Source organism: Lagopus muta, chromosome 7, assembly GCF_023343835.1.
Source record: "Lagopus muta isolate bLagMut1 chromosome 7, bLagMut1 primary, whole genome shotgun sequence".
Taxonomy (NCBI): domain Eukaryota; kingdom Metazoa; phylum Chordata; class Aves; order Galliformes; family Phasianidae; genus Lagopus; species Lagopus muta.
In genome coordinates this window covers 18,319,517-18,345,308 of record NC_064439.1, presented here as the reverse complement: position 1 = coordinate 18,345,308, position 25,792 = coordinate 18,319,517, and the positions used below count along the sequence as shown (strand labels likewise).

The 25,792-nt window shown below is 36.4% G+C and overlaps 1 protein-coding gene across 7 annotated transcripts in view; it reads right to left on the bottom strand.

Moving 5' to 3' along the window:
• NEBL (nebulette) overlaps positions 1-25,792 on the bottom strand; it is a 239,758-nt gene that overhangs the window by 17,303 nt on the left and 196,663 nt on the right. For 3 of the 7 annotated variants that reach the window (XM_048950458.1, XM_048950457.1, XM_048950459.1), the window contains 12 exons: positions 25,167-25,277; positions 24,419-24,529; positions 23,985-24,095; positions 23,441-23,545; positions 17,962-18,054; positions 13,754-13,846; positions 13,288-13,379; positions 12,173-12,266; positions 10,479-10,583; positions 9,168-9,339; positions 5,873-5,965; positions 4,637-4,765 (listed from right to left, as the gene is read on the bottom strand). In XM_048950458.1, coding sequence (XP_048806415.1) covers positions 4,637-4,765; positions 5,873-5,965; positions 9,168-9,339; positions 10,479-10,583; positions 12,173-12,266; positions 13,288-13,379; positions 13,754-13,846; positions 17,962-18,054; positions 23,441-23,545; positions 23,985-24,095; positions 24,419-24,529; positions 25,167-25,277 — 1,309 coding nt within the window. Of the gene's footprint in view, positions 1-4,636; positions 4,766-5,872; positions 5,966-9,167; positions 9,340-10,397; positions 10,584-12,172; positions 12,267-13,287; positions 13,380-13,753; positions 13,847-17,961; positions 18,055-23,440; positions 23,546-23,984; positions 24,096-24,418; positions 24,530-25,166; positions 25,278-25,792 lie in introns of those variants that run through there. The other 4 variants (XM_048950460.1, XR_007378036.1, XM_048950462.1 and 1 more) reach the window with 4 other exon arrangements.

Below are 25,792 nucleotides of genomic sequence, written 5' to 3'. Positions count from 1 at the left end.
ACAGCAGAAACTAATGGAATATTATCTAGAAATTAGTCTTCAATGGTAGCCATATAGCCTGGCAAGTTTATCCTACATGAGTATCAGCAGCTGTTGTATCACAATACCTAACAGTAACTCCCTTTTTCCTACTGCTACAGCAACAGGGATATAATGAAATCACATGGCATCCTGCTCTGAAATTCTGAATAGGAATTGCAGCAAGAATTTGCTGTCACTGGCAAGTAAACCTTATTACAAGCTGATTTTTTTGGCTGAGACTCCACCTAAACTGCAGCATGTCTCAGCTGTGAAAACAATACGCCTTCCCTTCCCTTGCACGCAATACCACATTCTCTTGTTTATGAAGGCACAAAATGTCTGAAAGCCAGCTTGAGGCATCCTATTTCCTAGTAGGGCCACAGAGCTCCACAGGAAGCTGCAATTCCTTCTTAAGTTGTGAATAAGCAGGTTTTTGCTCTAGGCTTCCTCACAAATGAAAAGAGTTAGTAAAATGAAGGTTATGTTAATATGTTACATATTCACATGCCTTCAATTACAGTTTGAATTCACATGTACTGAACATCAACTGTTGTCCATTTGCATTAAGAAAGAACCCTACACATTCATCTTATGGAAACCATACTTTGAGGTTTATGCTGTTGTGTATTTGTATGGAGGGTATAACCAGACTGAGCAGTGGTGGAAGAGCAGCCACCAGCATCTAGTCTGTGACTGCACATACATTTATGGATGATATTTATTGTCTGCTGGGTATGAAATCCTCCGAAATGTATCAAAACTGCTAGAAGTCTGAACAACAGAAACAACTGCTTACAAGGGAGCCATTAACACTTCCAACTGTTGAGTCATAACAATTTCCCCTACCTCTTTCCACTCACAGACTGTTTCAAGGAAAAGGAAACATCTAACTGAGACAGCTGCAGAGGAAACAGAAGGGTCTCCTGAACTGCTGCCATGCTGCAGAAATTGAAAATGGGGTCTTCTCTGGATTCCCCTCTACCTGAATTTGTGGGAATTGCCTTTTTATGCTGTCAACTCTCAAGAATGTGGGAGAGAAGCATAGGAATCCAAGACAGGCAGAGGGAATCTAAGCAAAATATTTTTGAACTGTGAAATGTAAAGCTCTCTCCCTGGAACATTAACTCATCCTCAGTGAGCACACACTGAAGGAAAACGAGCTTTTCAACTGAATCACAATTTCAATTTTAATGTTTTATACATACAGCCCGAAATCAAACCTTAATCAAAACTTAACTGATGGCAAAATCTAGCCTTCACTGAGTTCCATAAGAAGTTTTAAGAAGTTTCAAGTTTTACATTAAAAAATGATGTTATACAAATACCTCACAGGAAGAGAATGAAATCTAGTTTTCTGGACTCATTTCTCTCGTATTCTGTAATAATAAAGCACTCAATGAAAGCAGAGGACATTATCTAAGAGTCTGATCGTGCAGAGCAGGAAAGACAGTTTGAAGTAATGCATACATGAAGTCCCACTGCTGTTCTGGATCCCCAGACTTACGTGACTTAAAAGATTGAAATTGATTATTCAGAGGAGACCAAGTTATGTATTAAGCATTGTCAGAAAACTGTTCACAGAAATTTAATCAGACGTTAACACATGTTCAAAAAACACATTCAACTTGTTTCTAATTGAAACCCGATCTCTTGCAACTCTTACCTATTTAATTAATAGCTACCAATCAGATATGCATGCACTTGTGCCCCTATTATATTCACAGAGAAGTACTTAGTTTAGTTCAAAGATGTTACAACAGGTTTGTGGTAGAGATGTCTATTATCCAACTCCAAGGACTTGCACAGCACTTAAGAACAGAAATACTGAAAGATGAAAAAGCAAAATGTTTTACCACTATGCTGTTTAGTGGAAACAACTTCCAGGTTGGTGAACCTGTTGGGGGTTGACACATAAAAGAGGCAAAACCAAAGCATCACCTAGTCCAAAATAAAAATAAAAACTCATAAACAAGTGCAAGAGTCTGGTTGACAAGAGAAGTGTATACGTGACCCTTACTGAGAGGGAGCCCACATCTCTCTTTTGATGTGCTCTGCTTTCAGTAGCAGTGCAGCTTGCTGATATGAAAGGGGACAAGACACCCACAAAAGCTTATAGTTGTCCTATGAAATCTACAATCATTCTCCCTCTAAATGCTATATTTGATTATCAGGCTCTAGTGAACAACATTATGGAAAAACTGTTCAGCTTCCTAACATAAAAGAACCATTCTTCCCGGACTGCCAGAGGAGAAAATGTAACTGCTGTGTCATTCTGTTTGACCTCCTAGAATGACTGAGCTCAGCAACTGAATACGAATGGGAAGAAGGGTGAAGGATTTCTGCCTTACACTCCTGCCAGGTGCACCTGGAGATGGAAGACAGACCTCTATAAATATAAAAAGAGGTCAGATACTATTTCCTGGTATTTTCTTTGACTTGTCTATTATTAATGGAAATTTTTTCCACCCTCATAAGCAGAGGGTTGGTTTTTTTTTTTTCTTTTTAATACAAAATGTGACAAGAGATGAAAAGAATGGAATTCTATTTCCTTTCCTCTTCTATCTATTGGCACAACAGAAGAGTCATAACACAAGCAGACTTCTTGCCCAAATACAAGGGAGCATCTCTGCAAATCCAGCATGTGAAATGAAGAGGTTTTTCATTCTATTTCAGCAGAATGATTTGTCTTCTAACCAGAAAAATCAGGAGCAGAAGTTGCAGCATAGCTCCTTTCTCTAAGAGTTTCTGTGGTGCACGTGGTTTGAAATTATTATGGTAGGATTTGAAGATTTCTTCCAGTCTAAATGATTCTATGTGTGCCTGAAGCAAATCCTACCTACAAAAATTTTAGATAGAGAATCACAAAAGTGTGGCTGAGGGGGAGAAGGAAACATCTTTGAAACCAGTGTTACAATTATCAGTGCCATGCTGAGCAATGTTGCCTATGATACAAAATAATATATTTCTTCAGTTTGGGTTTATTGTTCAGACTACAGATCAAACGACAGTACCTCTAATGGTCTACAACGTGTTCCTGTCTCAGTGAGGAAAGGATAAAAATAACCCATAAAGTCTGAAGAAAGGGAGGGATGGAGGGAGAAAAGGAGAACAGCAGCTGCTCTGAAGCCCTTCTTCAGAAGGCTCAAAGCACACAAGGAGGACATGCCACTGGGGACGGAGATTATAGGATTTACTTTTTTCATTGACTTTACTCCCACTTCAAGCTATATAAATACTTCAAAATACGAAGTACACATGTCCCACTGGAAAATACTGTAGTACTGTGTGTTCTACTGTCTATATAAACTTTGGAGTCAAGGTGCCACCATGCCCAGTTCCCATTTTCCCACCCTCTTTTTAATGCACCCCGGGAGACCATTGGCCTTCTTGGCCACAAGGGCACACTGCTGCCCATGGCTAACCTATTCCCAGAAAGGACACCCAGGTCCTTCTCTGCAGAGCTCCTCTCCAGCAGGTAAGCCCCCAACCTGTACTGACAGATGCAGTTATTCCCCCCCCGGGTGCAGGACTCTATACTTTCTCTTGTTAAACCTCATCAAGTTCCTCCCTGCTCAATTCTCCAGTCTGTCCAGATCTTGTTAAATGGTAGCACAGCCTTCTGGTGTGAAGGCCACTCCTCCCAGCTTTGTATCATCAGCAAAACTGCTGAAGATGGACTCTATCCCTTTATCCAGGTCATTGATGAACCTGTTGAACAAGACTGGATGCCAACTGCTTGCCTAAACCTGAGTCAGACTGACTAACTTGACTAATCCTAAACCAGAATTTCCTCTGGTTGCAGCATGTTCTTTCTTTACTTGTTACATAGAGTGGGCTTGAGAAAAAATACAAATTAAATTTTTACTTGCAGCCTTCAATTTATCACACCACTCACACACAACTTTAAGCAGCTCAGCTTGGTTTCTATGATTGGCACTGGATCATACAACACAAATGAATTTCCATATCATACGACCCCCTACACATAAGACTCCAGTCCTTCCTCTGCTTCAGTCACCAAAGATGAAACTACTGATAAACCTATGCAGAGTGCTCTAAAATAAAAACCCTTAAAAAAAAGTCTCTAAGAAAACTTTCACATAGGAGAAAGCCATCAGACTTTCCTACTTTTCCTTTTAGGATGGAAACAGCCACAAAAACCTACACAATTTGATATGGGAAGAAGTAGCTTCTGTCAAAAAAAATGCTTTTATATGGTTGATTTGTTCACTAAAAAGAATGTGGTAAATTTAATTTTTTCTGTGGAGAGGATTATTTTTTTCAGTTATATTTTGTCTTTCAAAAGAAAATAGTCCAACTCATGCAAGTTTTTCAAAAACACAATGCGCCCTCACCTCAGCACTGTAAATGGGAGTTAGTAGAGATTTTGAATCGACACACTTCTCAAAATGGTTAAAAGGAATACACAATAAAGCAAAATGCATGCAACAAACTGTGCAGATTGGAGATTTTGCTTTGCTTCCTTAAATAATCAGTGCAAGACACAGTTTCCAATGATTTGTGATTATACAAGGATATTGAGTTAATGCAGGCCTGTGAGGTCTCAATACATTATGACAGTGTTACTAGTGAAAAAAGAGGGAATAAGGGCTACCTCCTTCATCAGATGGCCTTGTTATCTCACTGCAGTAAGAAAAGGTAGGGTTCGTGTCAGAACCATCTGATTTATAATCTCCCAAACTTGTAGAATGTAAGTACTGCTTACTGTAGCGGCTCGCTCTTTCTACAAAGGTAGAAAGAAATAATATCACAGTAAATAGATTTCAGAAAAGAAAAGCACAATAACAGCAAGAACAACTACTGCTAACACTGATATTCATACATTGATAGTGTTTAAATTAGACAAAAATGAATTGTATAAAATTTTGTCTATATTTTTTAACATTATTAGTTCAGAAAGTTGCTTCAAAATCAGATATAATTAAGTTTGTTCTCTTGTTTAAAAGAATAGCTGAAATGGTAGGGTACTCAAAAAAAATAAGAGATGAAGCATATGAAAATTTCCAGTAGAAAATCAAAAAGTTCCTTAATTCCTGCATTCACACAAGTGCATGTAGAATGCTACTGCAAGACATGTAACTGATATTTAGGGTTCCACTTTCAGTGGCAAAGAAGATAAATGTGCAAAGCTAAGCTTTCAAAATAAATATATTTTAAAAACAAATAAAAGAACCTGTTGAGCCAATACATTTTTGCCTATTACATTAACTTCCCTACTTTTCCATCTACCCTTAAATTATAAACAATGATAAATTATAATCCTCAGAAATACAAACAATAGCATAAGAAATAATATTGTGCTACATAAGCAAAATTTGCATAGAAAAAAAAAACATCAATCTCATTAATATGCCAACCTTTTATATCTCTAAAATTGTAGTGATGTCCAGCTATTTCAAAATCTTACATATTATAAGGACTAAGAAGATCAATGTTTTTTTTAAGGGACTATTCCTAACTATGAGTAGGTATGTGTAATTGTTGCTTAGGACAAGATTTCTTTCATTATTTCTTATCTGAACATGTGATTATGGCTGAAATTCCTAGAACATATTTCTACAAAGCACTTGTATATATATATATATATATATATATATATACGTATATACATATATATATATACATATGTGTATATATATATATATACACATACACACACACACACACACATATGCGAAAACAAAGCATACATATTAAATGGATGGCTGGCATATTGACATGAAAATTTCCTGTATCAGCTTTGTTTCATAAACACAATTTAAATTAAAAAAAAAAAAAAAAAAAAAAAAAAAAAAGTGGATTTGGTGAAAAGTCAGGATATAAGCAATACCAGAAAGCATATGCAGACTCCTAGACTGAATATTGTCCTCCAGAGGATCAATGTCGAAGATGGAGCCAGGATCTGTGCGCCAAACCTTAAGATCTTTCCCCAAAGCACAGAAGTGATAGGACAGACAAACAATAAAGGAAGTAAAAGTATGGAAGCAGTGAGTTTTAACATTCATCTAAAAACTAACTAAAACATCTAGATGTTCACCTGCAAGGACTTAAAAAAATTAATTTCCAGCTTGAACTACTAGCTGTATCTATTTTAAAAGTTGGCATTATTTAGAGACTTTTTCTCCATTTTTATTTTTCCTTTTCTAAATACGGGTATAGTATTTTCATAAGTCTAAATAAGTAAAAACACGCAAAATATCACATAATGGTGCTCTTTTCCACAGGAAAAACAGAATTATCAGAGCTACAAGATGATTTCTCCAGACCACCATCAGCATCCTTTGTCCACCTCTACAGCGAGACAATGTGCATTATAAAGGTACGAGCCTAAGGTCAACTTTGCAAATTGGCCAAATAAGCAGAATCAAGGGTATACTTCATCTTATTTGAAATAAACTTCTAAAAGTTGCTCAAGTCATTTAAGATCAGAAGTATTTATTTCTCCTCACTAATATTAAAAAAAATGAAGTAGAGTGTCAAATCCAGCTGTAGAAATCTATGTTTTAGACATCTACAATTGGGTAAGATGAAGGCCACTTCTGATCTTAAGTAGTAATTCTCCTTGTCTTTCAAACAGCTAGATTTCCAGGGATGTGGACTTAATGTTGATTCAAACCACAATATTGAAAAGCATTGTTGAAATTCATTCAATCCAGTAACCTACAACTTTAATTCACACAAATAAATTATTAATATATCTTGAAGTCTGAACAGGAATATTGAAAGAAAAAGAATCCATGAGAAAAAGAGTCCGAGCTCTACTTATAAACACAGCATAAAATGGAACACAGATTCAAGCGCGGTTTTCATAAATTTTTAACAAATAGTGTTGCACAAGAGGAAGCTTGTAACAAATGCATAATCAGCTCCAGTGTGACTACTCAATCTACTCACAGCAATCTGTAATATACATAATTCATTACTGCTATGCCAAAAAATACAATAATCACTTAATCTCTCAAAAGTCGTTTAAAATAAATTTTTTATATAAACCATAATCACTTAAAGCATAAGTATTTCAGATCAAACCCTTTTACTAGTGGTATGTTTCTTGGGCAGACCTGTCTTTAAGATTTACTCAGATTTCCATGGGGAAATGGGAAAAATAACTGTCTTCCCAGCTTGGTTATTTTGCCTATTTGAGTGGTACAAAGCTAAATAATGGGTTGGTAGGTAAAACAGGACTATGGGAACCCCAAATATGTTGTGTTTCAAATGATTAATGGAAATGGAAAGAACAGTCAGAGCTAACAAAACAAATCCTATGGCTTTGGAATAGATTCGGGTTGTGTACATTATGTATTATCTATTTTCACTCCTATAAGGTGAAGAATAGTGCCAACAACTTTGTCTTGACAAAAGGTATAATCTTTTAGTAATGTACAATCTTTTGATGAACTATGTGCAAGTCCTAATGATGAATAATTACACAACCACATACAATACCAACAGACTTGAGAGGGGTGGAAGAACTGGTATCTGCCTCTTTCTGTTTGCTCATGCCTTGATAAGTAAAAAATCTTAAAAAGTATGCTTCATGGCAGCATGAGTGCAGCAGCCACTGCTTTGTATTGATTTTATGTGTCTTTGTAATCTGAAATAACGTACAAAGAATCAGATCTTGGCAATTTGTAGCACTTAACAGTTTTAACATCCTGGTAATTTATGTCAATTTCAAATACCCTTAAACTCATGTGAGAATCATGAAGTCTCTTTTGTCACAGAGCCAGTGCTCAGATGGATTAATTTATCTTGATGGCTTTAGATGGCTTTAACGTGGCTAAAACTAGTGCCTATTTTCCTGAGCACAGGTATTAATTTTAGCAATCAGGCACTTGAAAAAGATTATTACAGCTTCACCGATTATACTTAAAAACCAAACAGATGAATTCTAACAGAGATACTTTTTCTAACTGGTTGAACTTCTATCAGCTACAAAAAAAACTCAAGAGTTAGAGTTGTTTTTTTGCAGTCTGCAGGTTTTTTTTCCAGCTGCCAAAGACATTCCAAGAACAGGGAGCATACTGCTGCTTTTTAAACAAGAAGAGACTATAATTGTGGTCACTCTGAAAAAGCCTGAAGCTGAAATATCACTGGATATTAGCCTCTTAGGTTTGTCATGGCTTATTTCTCTTAAATGGTGGCACTATTTTTGCTGTTTTCATAGGTACGGATAACTAAAAATTTTTGTCTGTTTCGATACAAAAATGTTCCAGGTTGATATACAGTAATAAAAATTACTAATATTTCAGTCACATAGCTCAAGAATTTCTCCGAGATGTTTTTAATCCTAATCTGTTTGTGTTAGCAAGCCTTCAGTTACTGAATACAAGATTGCATTCGTGATTCTCACTCTGGGGTACAGCACAAATGCAATGCAGAAAAAGGTTTAAAATATGCACTGGAGTACACATTAAACTGCAATCTTGCAGGTGCTTCTCCTTCTCTCTTTGTCTGCGCCACCTCTAGCTATGGAAGTGAATATTTTATCAGGTGTTTGGGTCTGTACATACACTGATTTATCTGAACAAGTTGTTGCACTAGATCCAGAATGTGTGGCTCTCTGAGATTTGCTATTGCAATGGTTTCTCTCCTAACACAAAAGTAGTTTGCATCCTACACCTAAACTCCTGGTCTTATCTTAGATCACCTATTAGAACATCAGTTCTGAATACTGGTTTCTGGCTCACTAGAGATCTACCAAGGTTTTAATGAGCTACATCTTATACTACTTAAAAAACTATGTGAAATTCTAAAACAAGTAGTACATGGACTAATGTCAGCTCTAGAGAAATAGCTTAGTGGTCTAAGGGGAAATCTGATCTGGTCTGAAACATTTAAATCTTGGAGAACTACCACTTTAATCAGTTTTTCTGTGCCAAATGAAGGAGTCAGTATTCAGAAACAAAGCAACAACAGTGAGTAACCATATTTATAAAGAAAACAACCTATAACTGCTTCCCTAGAAGCTGCCATTGAACCATTGTTTCAACACAAGTTTCACACTGAGAAAAGAGCGAAAATAAAATGTGAGAGCAATTTTTCTCCGTTGTAATGAAGAACATGAGCAAAGGCTTTCATCTTTCTCACAGTATTTAGGAAAGCAGTATTATTTAACAACTTACCAACAATTATTCCAGGTCTTCTATCCATTTCAACTATATGTGGGTGCACCCCTTTATATGCTGCATCACTTACAACTTGGGTGTTTTTCCGCACCCGCTCTGTTATAGGATCATCCACCACCGGGGTGAAGCCTCTGCCCTTTGTCTTCTCGAAATCTTCGTGATATTTAACCTAGGAAAACAAGAGGAATCACATTTTTCCAAAGCAGCAATTAACAGCAAATGATTATTCTAGGCATACTTGTTTCTTTATGAGGCACTACATTCTCTCAGTTTTGCACCACAACAGAATTGTTATACACATGAGATACAAAAGATTTGGGCAGGCCATCCAGACTGCTTCCCTGACCTGATTTCCTGATATTATATTATCACTTTTTCATTTGTTTTGCATTGTCACCAAGACATTAATTCCAGCAGTAAAGTATCATCTTCCAGTCACAGAAACCACTAAAAATAACAGGAAAAGCCCTCAGGAGATCATCAGGTCCATATTCTTCTCCAAATTAGGGTAGCTCTCTGGTGGTGTAGAAAACTACATCTGTCAGTGAAAATGTTCCACTAGTAACAGCTTCAGAACTCAAGTACTTTCATTCACTGAGAATTTTGATTATGCACACAGGTTCAAAAAACAAAAAGGAACTTTTTTGCTCCTTTGTTTTACCATATGATCATTGGCTTTAAGCAAAAACATAAAATAAACATCAGAACAAACTGCATTTATTCTAAGAAATCTGCTTTAAAAAAAAAAAATCTAAAGAAATGGAAAACAAAGGCATTAAAGTAGAAAGTGTTATACAACAAAGTATTGGAACAAAACCAGCATTAGTAAGAGTTATAAAGGTGGCATCCCTAATTATATTTACTTTTTTTTTTTAATCTTTAATCATCAAAGATTTAAAAATGACAAACATTCTCACACAAGCGAATGCACACAAAACAACTCATTCCAGGAACAAAAGTCACACAGAAACCAGGAACATGCACAGGCACAAGGTGCAGTGTGTCACCAAATCCAGTCAAACTGTGTGATGCTCAAATGAGGATTTCTTTTAAAGCAAGAAAAAAAGAAGAAAAAAAAAAAAAGAACAGACATTTATCTGTTAGGAAACTGTTTATTAGTATTTTGAAAATGTTCATTACAGTCATATGTAGTTAGCAAACATTCCCTTAACAGGCATAAGAAGAAAATATTCCTTCCATATTTGAGCAGAGAGTTTCATTAGTTACCTATATTAATGGAATGCAAAATCCAGTGGAAGTCAAGTGCCATTCCTTAGCATATTCTAGTTATAAGAAGGAGGACCCTACCATTGAGATGTTGTTTTGTGTTTCTTTGACATGCCTTAGCTCAGGTGTGTCTAGAATCATACTACGTCTACCTTTCATCTGCCTCTGATCACTGCTGTACTTCACCTGCAAAACAGCAAAAACAGCACACATGAAGGTTTTGTTTACAGGAGAAGGGATGGGGAGAGCCACACTATGCAATGGCATTCTTTCCAAACCATAATGTCCAGGTTTCTTTCTTTATACTCATTTTCTAGTGACCTAATTTTGAAAAGGGAATACGGATGGGCGATTGTACTGCTAAGACCAAAGAGCATGTTTATTCCATCAACCACCTAAAAACAAAAAAAAAATTAAATAAATAAAAAAGTTACCTGAAAGTTAAACTCTTGACTTTTTACTTTCTTAACACCATAAGTGAAATAACTCTTTTATCAGCTGTTAACTGGTTATGAGTTAGGGTCAACGTAACAACCAAATACCACTGACTTGTCTTGGACAATTTTAAAGCATACATTTATGGCTGATGACAACCCAAGCAGACCAGATTCCATCCTCAGTCTACTTCCAGATCGGGATTAGCATAAGAACCTCTAGGTCACTAGAGAATTCAAGAGTTATGAGCCAAGTATTGCTTTGGAAGCCTTCTTACTCCAGTTAGGTAGCTAGCCTTTGTTAGCTTTTGCTAGCTTTTGCTAGCAGCACAAAAGCAACGTCTGGAACAAGACTGAATGTGGTATACTGTTTTCAGTGAGAAAGTTCAAAGAGAACATATGCGCTTTATGTAGCTTTAAGTACAAAATGTCACATTTCTCTTAATGAGCTTCTTCTGTGCTCATTTTACATACTTGTGCTAGAAATATAGATCCATGGTCAATTATCTGAGGGGGAAAAGAAAGAGGAAAAAAAAATCCCACATTTAGAACTCTGAAACAGTAAAAGTAGTTGGTTTTCTCTGCCTAGTGAAGGCTTATGGCTTCTTCTAAATATAAACAACATTGTCTTTTAGTGTCATTCTTTCACTAATGGACTCTTATCTCCTACTTTGTACTGCAACCTATGTACTGAATGTTAGTAAATATTTTAGAATTACCTATACAATTGCAGTCAAAGTATTGCTCCTCAGTTACGCAAATCTATTTCAATGTGCATTTGTAATGAGAAAATCAAGTCTAATTTCAAAAGGTAATGAATGTATTAGTAAATATACTGACCCCAGACCTTAAAAATGCAAAGATTGTCTAACTCCACTTTAAAACTATGTATCAGCTAAGCACAGCATACCTACAAAAATATAAGCTAAGGAGTAAATGCACAAAAATACATATAACTGGGTTATTATTCAAACATTTAATTAAATGCCAATTTTTCTTAGTAAGAATATTCAGCATTTAAATGCTTTATAAAGTACTCTCTGAATAGAACAGCTATGGCCAGCATAGTTTTGTTTTCATCTATTGGTCATTAAAGCTCTTCTTCCTTAGTAAACACCATCATCTTTCTACATCATCTTCATGCTTTGTAAGAACAACCATAAGTCTTAATATTTTTGTTGCCCATTACTGCAGTCATGCATTCAAAGGATTTAAAAAAAAATTCAATGGATGATGCAGTTACATTTACTAGACATATCAAATTTAAATGCAAAAGCACATCCTTGTTATATACCTCGAGCAACTGAAAATATAAACAACAAAAAGAGCCAAACAACTTGCCGAGCTGATATTGTCTTGATTCTTCTTGACTCTCTCTATCTCCGGAGTGATGCTCACAGCAGTAGCTTTGCCAGGCTGCTCTCTGTAGTGAACCTATTAGTTAACAGAATAAAATGGTATATACTATGTCAGCTAAAGCGACATCAAATTGTATTACATTAAAATGTATGATTTAAAAGGTCATCCAGGAAACAAATGAAAAGCTGAAATACATTTGAAGTTTATTAAAGCTTATAAAACTTGGTTTTTGAAGCAAAGCCTTGAATTCTTTCTGTAAAGTCTTCTTATTAATGCATTTATGTGAACAGGCACACAGATGCACACAATATCTCAACATTTACCACACTGGTCTTTGGCAGTACAGAGAAATATCTTCTATTTGGAATGGAGTAAACCACAAACAATGCAATAAACTCACACAGAGCAAATGAAAAACCTGAATTTCAGCAGCAAACACTGTAAATATGTATTTCTCCACACACAAAAATTCCATAAGGATATGATTCATGTTTTAACTTACATAGTCTACATATTCAGCCACACTAAATATGGACGCTGATGGAAGTCTCACTAAGGAGAAAGGCTCATCAACGTGGTACAACTTCTGCAAGAATGCAACTGCATACTCAAAATTCTCCTACCTTCTTCCACATGCTCCTACAAACAGAATAACTTTCTAATATTTTCTTCAGCCATTAAGCAAAATCTGATAGGAAATTTAGAGAGGAGCCACCTCTTGCCAGGCAGGAGAGAAGTGGATTTTGAGTTTTACCCATTTAAAAAAAAAAAAGAAAGAAAGAAAGGAAAAAGAAAAAAGAAAAAAAAAAGCTGGATAAATATTCTATAAAAAAAAAATCCGTGAAGATTTCCTGCAAATATCCAAGACATTATAATAAAAAACTGCAGCCATTTCTTCAGTTGAGATGCAGTGTTTTAAATGCCATTTTCTGAACAGAAGAGTGGCTTTTCAAAACTGCTTCCTAAAAGAGGGTTTTCAAATAATTCCATTACTGAGCCTGCTAACTAAAGAAGAGGTACAGGTTCTGGAGACAAAACTTTATACTGATCCTGTATACCCAGCAATTATGCAAAGGAATAAATGAGAGAAACTTCCCATGCTGACATTCTCTTGATTCCTCTTGACTCTTTCAATCTCCGGAGTGACACTTACAGGTGTAGCTTTGTAGAGCTGCTCTTTATACTGAACCTAGTAAATACGGCAAAAGGTATTACACAAAGACTTCCAAGTAACAGGAGTACATCAATGCATTAGAAATCATTACAGAGCACACTACATTTGGCTGGAAAATATCATTCCTTAATAAACACCATCATCTTTCTACCACAATACTTAAGACTCACACTACTGTAATTTTTCTGTTTCAAAGGTAAACAAATGATGTTTCAATAGGAATGTTTCACTCTGTCAGTTAAAGTGCAGGGCTAAGGAGTTAACATCTTAATTATTAATTGACTAAATTAGTCTTTGTGGACAAACAGAAACCAGCACAAACATCACACACATATTCACTGAGGCTCCGACACACAATAAAGATTGCAAGCAGTAAAAACAGGGCACACATTGCTTATATTCTTCTGGTTTTCCTTGATTCTCCGTAGTTCAGGTGGATCAGAAATAGGAGTTGCATGCTGAATTTCTTCTTTGTATTTAACCTGCACAACAAATATTATGAAATATTAGCAACTCATAAAGGATATAGACAAGTAATAAAACACAAGTTTTATAATCCATCCTTTGCATGCACCGCATAGCTAGACCAAACCTACCAGCACTACTGACATGAACAAGAAGAGATATATTTCATTTCTGAGACAGACTGCTGGGTCTCAGATAGGTCTTATTTGATAAGATATAGATAAAGGCATAAAACAAGCCTGGTATCCTAAAACTGTTATGGCATGAATATACATCAGATTGCAGCTATCTTCATGGTAATTGAGATGCCACATATACTACTTGGAGATTTGCATGACTTTGACAATGTCTTGGTCTTGTATTATCTTACTGGAGAATCTACCAGTCCATTCCAGAAACCAAATATTTCACAGATGTGATTCTGCAAGGGTAGAATGTGGAAGTGGCTTCAAAGTCTGGTTGAAGTTCTCTGAAAACATGCACATTATGAAGAACACAGATGTTTGGATGGATTTTGCTTTTGAAGACGCTGTCAGAGATTTAGTGATGTTTTTGCCACATCTCTTCTGAACAGTGTGTTTGGATATGGTAGAATCCACAATTTGAAAGACACAAAGAACTAGAAGCACTTCTTCAATTATACACCACATGTATCAAAAATGGAACTCAATTTAACGAGAAAACACTGTGAGGTAACTGCACATGGTATTAAAAAGAAAGACATTATATTTTCTGTTTTTCCATATGCTATCCAACACAGTTATCTTGGACAAATTAGCGCAATGTCTTTTTCTTGCTGTCTGTTACTAAATATCTGTCCACTATTTGGTACATTATGCTTCAAATCCCTTTTTCACTGTAGCAAAACAATATCCAGAGTCCATGTCATTGTTCACAATATGGCATGCTGCTTTCTTCTTTAAAATGGTAAATACAAGAGCAACATTCACAAAAATATTCAAAATTGTGTCTGCAGTGATACATGATAGAAGGAAATGTTTTTCATTAGCAAGACTCATGGAAGCAAAAGAATATTAAGAACAAGAGAACAGTATAATTAATCTATTTTTGCAGTTTTATATTTACGTAGTGTACAAAATTTATTCTTAACAAATTTTTAAGGCTGCAAAATCAAGCATTCAAAAGTCAGAAAACAACACAAGTTACTTCATCAATGTAACCTTAGTTCTGCCTCTTATACAAATATGTTCCACATTCAGCTTTTAATATACTTTGTTCTACTGTATACTTCTCGTCTTCATGTGCCCAATAACCTTCTTTATCAACAAAAGCTGTTTCTCTCAAGAGAATTGTTTCATTCCTTATATATAATCAATGATCCTTACTCAATGAGTAGCTCACATATGAATCAAGACTGCTTTGTCATACTTCTCTTTTTTTAAACTGTTTTAAGTTCCTACTCTGAAGACAGAATTTCTGATTTCCTCAGGAAATCACTACAGTTTCTCCTCACTAAAGTACATGACTTTTTGCACAAATTAGCTCCTCTACTATGCTCCGAAGGCAGGAGAAATAGAGCTGTGATAAGGAAGAGTACTATTTTTACTAGAGGAAAGACTTGTAGCAGCTACTCTGATATCATTTAAAAAACAAAAGATAATACTGCACCTGAATTCAAATGACAGCTCCCAGTGAACTGTACTGTGTTAATCAGGAAACCAAAGCAAGTTTGTCTCAGTGGGACTTTACAAAATCTAATAGTTAAGGATTGGATCACAAGGCCTATACACAGGAACTTGTATTCATGCTCTTGAGTACTGACTTTGTGACCTTAATAATACTCCCTGAACATACAAGCAATTTCTCATGGCTGAAAAATGTATTTACATTCCTTCTGTGCCTTTATCTAAGCCCCATGTTGTTTGTAGCAGTAGGCTTTAACAGTTACATTGACTGTCCAAACCCATAAGAACAAGCGCAGTTTGTTACCTCTGTGGACACCAACATTAAAGAAATAGATAATATTTTGAATATTTGAATATTTTTTATCACAGATAAATGCTGGAAGGAAGCAAGGAAGTAAAGAGTCTAAGCAACCTCGGGTTCTGTTTCATCTCTGAAAGGATGCATCTATGCACAGGAGCACACCACTCTGCCTGTCTATCCTACCTTTGGCCTTTCTATTTTGGTCACAGCCAACGCCTTCTATACTTTCAATTCTTCATCCCTCATTTTTTTCCCACCTAAATCCACTTGAGCAAATTCTACTTGCCAGATGGATTTCAACTCTCTTCTCTAAAGCCAATTTTACTTTTTTTTAACACAGGCTATACAACTTGTTTTTCTGTGAACTTATTCTTGGAAGCCACTTTGGCTTAAATTAATAAATAAATGATTAAATAAATAAAACAAAAACAGCCCAAAGCTGTTCAGATCAGAAATGGAAAATTTCAGTCCGGACAGTTAAGTAAGAAGTATTAAACTGTTGAAAACAGCATCTTTTAATAGAGAGCATTAGGTAAGTTTAAAAACTGGCAGTGCTACTATTCCTTAAAATACTTCAAATTGTCCACAGCTTAAGTCTTAACCAGCCTTTTTGGTGCTAAGTGACATATCACAAGAGTTTCCTGATGAATTTCACACAAAGAAAAACACAACTACAGTCTTCTCCCCAAAAAACTTTCTTCCTCATGCTGCGTCCATCTTGCCAGTCCTCTAATATAAAGAAGTTAAAAAACAATCCTCTAAGTTATTTGTATATTCTTGGTTCAGATTCAGTTTCAGTCCACGGGTCTGATGTTTGCTTTTAAAGTTTTGTGAGCCACTAACTATTTATGAGGCTGTCTCATCCTTCCCATTCATCACAACAGGTGAGATCAGCTCAACCACATTGGCTGCCATCACCTTGTTTTTCAGAAGAAAACAGTGTTCTGAGATTTGCCTCCAATAGATGTCATCTGGAAGAATCTGATCACTTTCAGAACGTGATGCAATGGACTTTTGTTGTTGTTGTTGTTGCGTAATACATGATGACTGCTATTTTGGTCAGACTTTCTTATTTAATTGGGGTTTTTGCACTGCTGATGAGCACCAAATTCCATTAAAATCATCCAGCACAGCAGTTTTAAAGCTGTCCTAAATCCTGGCTAAATTCAAAGATATGTGTAAGATATTTAAATCTAAAAGAGTGAAAATTGGTGTAATTTGTTTTTTTTATTTTTGGGCTCCTGTAAATTACATCATACAGTTTCCCTTTTACTGACAAATAGTTTAAAAATTTATTTCATGCTGCCTTTAAATTTGACATACTTTCATTTTAATAATTACTGTACAAAACCTAAGTAATCATAAGTACACTACATAGGCTAGCACAGCAAAAGGCATGCTGCTAAACCACTATTACTAAAGTCACAACCACATTTTGTATTTCTCTTGATACACTTTTGTTCAAGTGCAGTTACCAGCATACCAATCTACCTTTCATCACCACTGTTTAGACTTCGTGAAAAAGCAAAAGCTGTCTTAGCTTGAGCACTCGAGTGCTACGCGCAATGCACAAGAGCATTCTTCTATTTCACTCTAAAACGTATCCAGTGAAAAATATGAGTACGATTTCTCCTAGTAAGCCTCTGTCTATGCATGGGTAGGTGTGGGTGTGACTACTCTCAAAATAAACTGATCAGGTAACTAGAAATTAAGTTTAAGACATCAGCTTATCAGCACACATAGAGGCATAAATCCTCAACCTTCTCACAAGGTTTGAGATGAGCATTCATTTCTTTCTTCTTGAAATATAAATGGTACCAAATCCTGTGTAATACATGCAGACTCAACAAAATCTTTAAAGATTTCCATTTTTGTCATGTGATTTATGACTGCAGTTCAGTCTGGCATATCAGTCAATACAGTATGCATTTCTCACTCTTTAAAGACAAAACTCTTTCCTCAAATGGTTTTCTTCCTATATTTAATAATCATTCAGTTTGAAATTCTACCTTTGGACTCAGAAAAACTATGCTAGAATGGAGCTTTATATCTGAAATCCAGTGAAATAGTAATGGAATGAGATACATGACACGAAGACATAGAATTTTTAGTAAAGAAAATTAAAAAAAAAAAAATCTGACCACTGCTTACTCACATAAGAATAATCACTGTTAATAATACTCACCGAACTAATATTCTGCTGATTTTTCTTTACTCTTTCAATCTCTGGAGTCTCTTTAACAGCTGTGCCAGCTCCTACCACCTTCTTATAAAACACCTTTATTTCCCAAAAAGAAAAAGTAATTATTAGCATGATAGCATTGCAAGTACAAGTTCTCATAAAAGGACTGGGCAATTTTCCAAGTTTCAAATTGGTCTGATGACAAATCTTGCTAAGAAAGCAAATACTTCAATTTTTTATAAATCAGACCAATTATCAATAACTATAATAATATTTTATTTGTTTTCAACTGTAAACCAGACAAGCTATTATTACCCTTCAGACTGACTTCAAATATGTGCAAGCATTTGTAATGACAGTTTATACTTTCAAAATAATATTAAAATTTAAATCAGCGTTAATGAACATTTAAAAATGCAACTTTATGCTTGAGTAATCTCACTGATTTCAGTATAATTGAAAATGCATGTACATGCAAGATTTTAATTTGGGGTTTAATCTTCAGATTTTAAAATCCTTTGAGATGTTAATAGATATTATTACTTCTAATTTAACAAAATAGAAAATGACATATTTGTGACTAAATAACCTGGAGAGCCAGAGGTACAATCCAAGTCATGCAATCTTTGTCTTCTGCATTCAAGCCAGAAGGCTGTGAACTGTATCTAAAAACTCTGTTCTGAAAAGTCACACAAGCAGTTTATTTTATTATGTTGGCCCACAATGTCAGAGGCTAATGTTGGTGGTATGGCAGTCAAGGTTAAACGTTCCCACCAGTATTCTGTTCCGTTTTGTTGTTGAATGACAGATGGTAGCAGAGGGGCAGTCTGACAAAATGGCATTCAACATGGAAATGTGTATGGAGCAAAGAGGTGGAATTGAATTCCTTCATACAGAGCAAACTGCACCCACTGATGCTCCAAAGAATGGATGTGAACACAGTGGTGGGTGGTGCTTTTCAGCAGCAACATCAATACTGGTTAACCATGCACAGCTGTCACACCAAAGTACACATGCAAAGTTTGCACCAGGTAGATCATATGAATGATCACACAGCAACAAAAAGAAACTCGTATGCAAGTTTGTTAGGACCTATTTAGGACCCACTGAACCAATTTGAAGCTGAAGGTAACAGTTCCCTGGATTGCTTCATTACCAGTGAAGAGACTGGTGTCACCACCATGAGCTGGTGTCAAAACAGCAGTCCATAGAGTGGCAACATGTGAACTCTTCACTGAAGGGGAATTATTCAAGACACAGCCCTCAGAAGGCAAAGTGATGTCTTTTGGGATAGGAAACCAACAATCCTTCTGAATTTCCTGGAACCCCAGACAAACCATTAACTGCTGCATCATGAAGCCAATTCAGCTGAAGGCCTACAGTTGCATAGATGTACCAGAGAGGAAGACAACCTTCCTCTCGCAACACATTAATGTTAGAGCCCACAGCAGTTTGAAGACTGTGGAGTACATTGCCAATCCTTGGTGCCCTGTCCTATCACACCCACTATATAGCTCAGATTTGGTGTCTTCTGACTTCCAAGTCTTCAGACTGCATAAGCAACATTTCCCTATCAACTGTGCCATCAGAGCAGATGTGATATAGTGGGTCACCTCCATTGGTGCAGATTTTTACAAGTGCAGCATCACTTGCTTACCATAGGTCAAAATGCATAGCTAATGGTGGAATGACTATGCTGAAAAATAGTGCTTTGTAGCTAAGAATTTATTCAAATAGCTTTATTGTGCTCTTTGCATTTGTTGCAGTTTCTGTGGAAATAAATGGAGGCATTACTTTCAGAGCAACCTATGTGAAATTCTCCTCATTTCAATCGTTTCAATGAAGTATAAAATAAAAGCACATCAGTAGAACCAGTCATTTAAATTTACTGAAGGAGACAGTAAATAACTGCTCCACAAATTCCAAATGTGGATATAATTTAAATAACCATGAAGCACCAGTTCAGATGGAAAAACTCCTGAAGTTTTATTTTTATTTCAGCATTTGTTGTCACAGATGTTACCATTCCAGTAAGTATTTCCAGACTAGCAGTTTAAAAAGAAGTCTGGTCCTGGCAGTTGTAAAATAAATCTTTACCATTTAGCATTTCTATTTTCATGAACCAAGGTTTATTCTACTTCAAAATTTTACTTCTCTCAAACATTAAACCATGAAATACTCTGACCATAAACTAGGGTGACAGTACTGGTGAGTTTTCTAGTGGAGAATTAAGTATATGAGTACATTTTCAGATACTCAGAAAACCTTTAGCAATTGAAAATTTTCTTTTATCACTTAAGAGCAAAATCAGCTCAGAGGAAGAGTTTGAAAAATATTTTGCACATGCATATCAGTACAAGGTATAAAGATTGGAACTGTGGACTAAAGTAAGCAGTTCAGATTTTTCATACTCTACTGATAACTTATTCCCTCTCCTCCCTACCCTTGCACCATATGTATGTTCAACTCTCTTCTCCACTCTACATCATAAATCATGGCTTGAGCTAACAAGCCACACAATGTGACACAATGGAATATTCAGGGGCATCATTATACCATTATAATCTCTTCTCTGCCAGCAATGCAGACTTATCAAAAAATCAAACAAGCACCTAGCTTTCTTTCCAATATTACTTTGGTTTTATTTGAAAGAGGATAAGTTGAATTTTTTCTATAGTGCTAGTCTATGGGGCACCCATAGCCATTGTGGACTAAAGCCCCAGCTTATAGCTGCCATTTATTCCGAGATGGGAAGCCTTCCCATCTCTTGAGGCCCTATAGAGGGATCTGGACAGGCTGGATAGCTGGGCTGAAGCCAATGGGGTGAGGTTCAACAAGACCAAATGTCAGGTCCTGCATTTTGGCCACAACAACCCCAAGTAATACTACAGGCTTGGGGCAGAGTGGCTGGAAGACTGTGTAGAGGAATTGGACAGGGGGGTATTGATTGATGCTCGGTTGAACATGAGCCAGCAGTGTGCCCAGGTGGCCAATAAGGCCAATGGCATCTTGGCTTGCATCAGAAACAGTGTTGCCAGCAGGAACAGAGCAGTGATTTTCCCCCTTCACTCAGCTCTAGTGAGGCCACAACCTCAAGTACTTTGTCCAGTTTTGGGCCCCTCACTGCAAGAAAGACATTGAGGCCCTGGAGCGGGTTCAAAGGAGGGCGACAAAGCTGATGAGGGGTCTGGAGCACAGGGCTGATGAGGAGCAGCTGAAGGAGCTGTGATTGTTCAGTCTGGAGAAGAGGAGGCTCAGGGGAGACCTCATTGCTCTCTATAACTTCCTGAAGGGAGGTTGTAGTGAGCTGCAGGTCGGCCTCTTCTCTCATGAAATTAGTGATAGGACCAGAGGGAATGGCTTCAAGCTGCACCAGGGGAGATTCAGGCTGGACGTTAGGAAATACTACTTCTCTGAAAGAGTGGTCAAGCACTGGGATGGGCTGCCCAGGGAGGTGGTGGAGTCACCAACCCTGGAGGCGTTCAAGGAACATTTGGACGTTGTGTAGAGGGACATGGTTGGTAAGTACTATTGGTGACTGGTGGACGGTTGGACTGGATGGTCTTGTAGGTCTTTTCCAACCTTGGTGTTTCTGTGATTCTGTAATTCTGTAAAGTACACTTTTCTCCCCTACCAGGGAGGCAGTGATAAAAAATATTAGAGTAAGAATTTTTTCTATAGAAGAGAACATTAAATAGTAAAAATCCTATTGTAAATAATCTGCTAAATAAACTAGTGAGCTATAAGCAGCACTGATTTTATCTGCAGAGCTAGCCATCGTTTTTTGGTCCCATAAACCAGGAAAATACTTGAGATGAAATAAAAAAATCAGAAGCCAAGTAAGCGTCATTAACTTTTTCTACATAGAGGTGTTCCTTTAAGTTAGTAAAAACTTACCTTTATAATCTAATTTGTCCAAAATGCAGAAATATTAGAATGAAGAGAAAGAAACTAAATTCTCTCTTCAGTCTCACTTATGAACGGCTTTCTTACATTTGGAAGATCCACTTCAGGTACACAGAAATGCTGATCCCAACACAACCTCAAAGACATAATGCTTTTATTTCATGTTATGCAGTACACTAACTACATAAATCCAAAAGAGGACTGTCAGTCTTAGCAGACTGGCCATACATTGCTGCAATGAGTTCAGATGCATCAAATGCTTTAAAAGGCTTAATTAAGTAGTGCATGGTTTTTACATGGCTGGTATCTGACTGTTAGTGAGCCCATTCTGCTTAGATCTGCTGACCTGAGAACTCAATCAAAAGCTATCAAACACTGAAGCAGAGAAGAAAGCAGATCAGTAGGGGCTAGCTGGGATCCCCTCCATTACATGGGATGTTGGTATAGGATGCCAGCAACAGCAGATACAGAGCTAATTGCCTTCACACCATGCAGCTAAGCACCATTCAAAACCAAGAGGCAACAGGCTACAAGAAACTGGGGTCAGGGGGCCTGTCAGCAGCTTATATTAGGAAGATGTAGCTTTCAGCTGTTCTCATCCGAGGGAAGGAAAGGAGCCAATACCTGATGACTGAAAGAGGTTAAAGGAGAAGTAGAGCAGTCCAGAACACCCTCAGAGACTTCACTTCTTTCCCTTCAGGCTCTGAATTCCCTAAGGATGCCACGGTGATACATGAGAGCACCAGGAAATTGCCTCTGAGAGAAACTAATAGACCTTGTACTTGTAGTGGTGAAGCTGAGAGAAGCTCTAAAGAATTACATCTGTGTCAGATAATGCTAAAATTCTGGAGTTACTTAAATGCTTCTCTCTCAAATCATTGGCTTTATTAGTATTATTTAGTCTGCCAGAAAAACAGACACTAACTGGACAGTCTGTGGCTCTAAAGGCTAAATTTGCCCTCCATCTTTTCTTCAGTTATATTAAAAGCAAAACCGGAATTACTAACAGCAGAGTCAATGGGCCCAAAGAGGAAATGGAACTGAACACAGCAATCATGAACTGGACAGTCTTCGAAATCTAAATTCGTAATTTATATCTGAGGATAGATTAAAACTTAAATCCAGCATAACATTTTTAAAATGTAACAAGTGTATCATAAAATCATTAGACATATGACACTTGCTCTGTTCTAATTTTATACCAGAATGCTAGTGTTCTGTACATATGATAGGAAACAGATGAAAAGTCCTATTTGCACAGTAAGAAGCCTTAGTTATTTTGTCCATTTAAATAAAATGCTCCTGGGGCTTGATGGAAAAAGAAATCTTTTAAAAATAATTGCGGTATGGCAAGGCAGTGTAAGTGCTTTAGCAATTCAAAATAAGTGTCACACCTAGAATAAACTGGTTATTTTTTTATTGAAAGAAATGAGCGATACAGACTTTGCCAGGAAAATATTGCAAATAGTTCAAAGGACATTTACTCATAAGTTCCCTATTTCATGCTAAGGCACAAGGGACACTATTTAAGCAGAAAATATCTGAAAATGTGAAAGAGAGAAGCAGTATTACTCACTGAACTGATGTTTTTCTGAGTACTTTTTATCCTCTCCATCTCTGGAGTGTCTGGGACAGCAGAATAGTTACAGAGCATCTTCTCTGCTTCATCTTTGTACATTTTCTGAAAAATAATTTTGAAATGTCAATTTCCTGTTTTGTTAGGGCTTGGAATACACAAACTGCCACAAAAAAATGCTTATTGCTGACGAGTGTCAACAGTCATTTACAGTACTAATTTCAACATCTTTCCTCCATGATATTCCTATCACTGTGGAACCTTTACACCCCTATCTATGTGGAACAGCTGACAGTGAAGAAAACAGATATATTTTTTTCTTCCCATTAGGTAGTGTAAAAAGATCTGCAAGTACATGTAAAAAAATCAAGACAACTTATGTGGCATGACAGGCCTAAATACAAATAAGAATCAGGCAGTAAGATTTTTTCTATGCGTAAATTAATTTCATATAGGTTTGAAAGCCTCTACAGAGATAGAGAAGTATTCTCAGCAACGTACTTCCAGCACTCATTGTTACACACCAATTAAAAACTACACCTACCTGGCTTGCTATTTCTGAAGCTCTTTTCACCCGTTGTATTTCAGGAGTAAATGGACCAACTTGCATCCCTTTTCCTATAATTTCAGTCTCCAAATCTTTTCTATATTCTTTCTGCAAAATAAATTAAGATTAAACAAAAATAATGCATATTAGAGTAAAATCCAGTGAACTGAACTGGAATAAAATTAAATAAAGACATATCCCTGAGTATGCACTGTAACTAATTCCATGGTTATTTGCACACATTGTCTTCAAAGCTATACTGATATCACTGATTAGCCTTCAAAAGAACTGCTTCAATTTCTGTAATTTGATTTTTTTTTTTTTTTTTCCTTTAAACTGTGCTCTTCTTATTCCTTTTAGCACAAGTTTTTTTTAACATCTCATTCCATTTCACTTCAAAAGTAATCTTAATAGATCCAATCTGTACTCACCTGGCTTACAATTTCAGAAGCTTTCTTTGCTCGTTGTATATCAGGAGTATCCATGCCCACTTCCATTCCCTTTCCTTTAATTTCATTCTCCAAGTCTTTCTTATATTCTTTCTGAAAACAATATTATTAGCATTACTCAGATGTCCAGCAAACAAATCCTTCCATTTTTCCTCTCTGTTCAATTCCACCAAGCATTATCCATAAAGAATCAAACAACTTTTGGTTCAACAGTGTTATCTTTGTAGGATCTATATACAACTCAACTGTACTACAGCTGCGATCAAGTTAAAAAATTCTTTTAACAGACTGCTTTCTCCATATTTGACAGTCACATTTATCTGTCTTTCCAACTTCGACAGCCACAGCCAGAGGAATATGTAGTCAGCAATTTTTACCCTTCACCTGTTCTTTGCGACACTCAGATCATAAGGCTTTTAGCATGTCTCTAGTTGTGTTAATTGTTTGGCCCTACCTAAACAAGCAGCTGCTATCTAGACCTAAAAGTAGGAGGGCTTGCAGCTACTGAATACAGTCAAGCCCAGGCATGGTTAAGGGTCGAAGTTCTGGGAACATTTAGATTTCCCCACATGTGGACTACATAACTTTCAAACTCCATAAAGCTCAACAGAGTAGGTCTTTAGTGAACCTGTTATATGTCTATTGTCTAGATTATTTGTCATGCAGAACTCTCAACAACAATAATGTTCATTATGTCAGAGGCAAAGCTTGGACCAGGCATGATACTTACAGTGCTTGCAATTTCAGAAGCTTTCTTGGCTCGTCTTATCTCAGGAGTATCTGGACCAACTTGCATGCCCTTCCCTTTAATTTCAGTTTCCAGGTCTTTCTTGTATTGTTTCTGTAAAATAAAAACTTATACATTAGGTTCACAATAGTCAGAAAGTTATGGGTAAATTTTTACACAAGAGTCAATTTAAGAGCCACAATTTCACCCTCAATCAAAAATCTTAACTAGAGGATTAAAACTCTCAGGAGTCTTGGCAAGATTTTAATAGGAAAACACGTAAAAACCTAGAGGAGAAAAACTTTAGGAGAATATACTGAATACACAAATACAGTGAATATACAAAACTCCATGGCTGAATTTGGGAGGGGGCTAGGTGAATCTGCCCGTACAGATTGCTGTAATTATCTTCTAAAATAAAGAGGCAGTTTAACTCAGCAAAACCTAGTCTAATAAGCTGGTACTTGATGCCAGACTAATAGAAACACATTTTAAGAAAATATTTTATTCATAAAGTCTACATACTAGAAATTTAATACAGAACAGAACTGTTTCCACTGAACTTTCAGAACATGAAATTGTAATTTATTCATTTAATACATCTTTACTGAACCACAACCATTAGACAA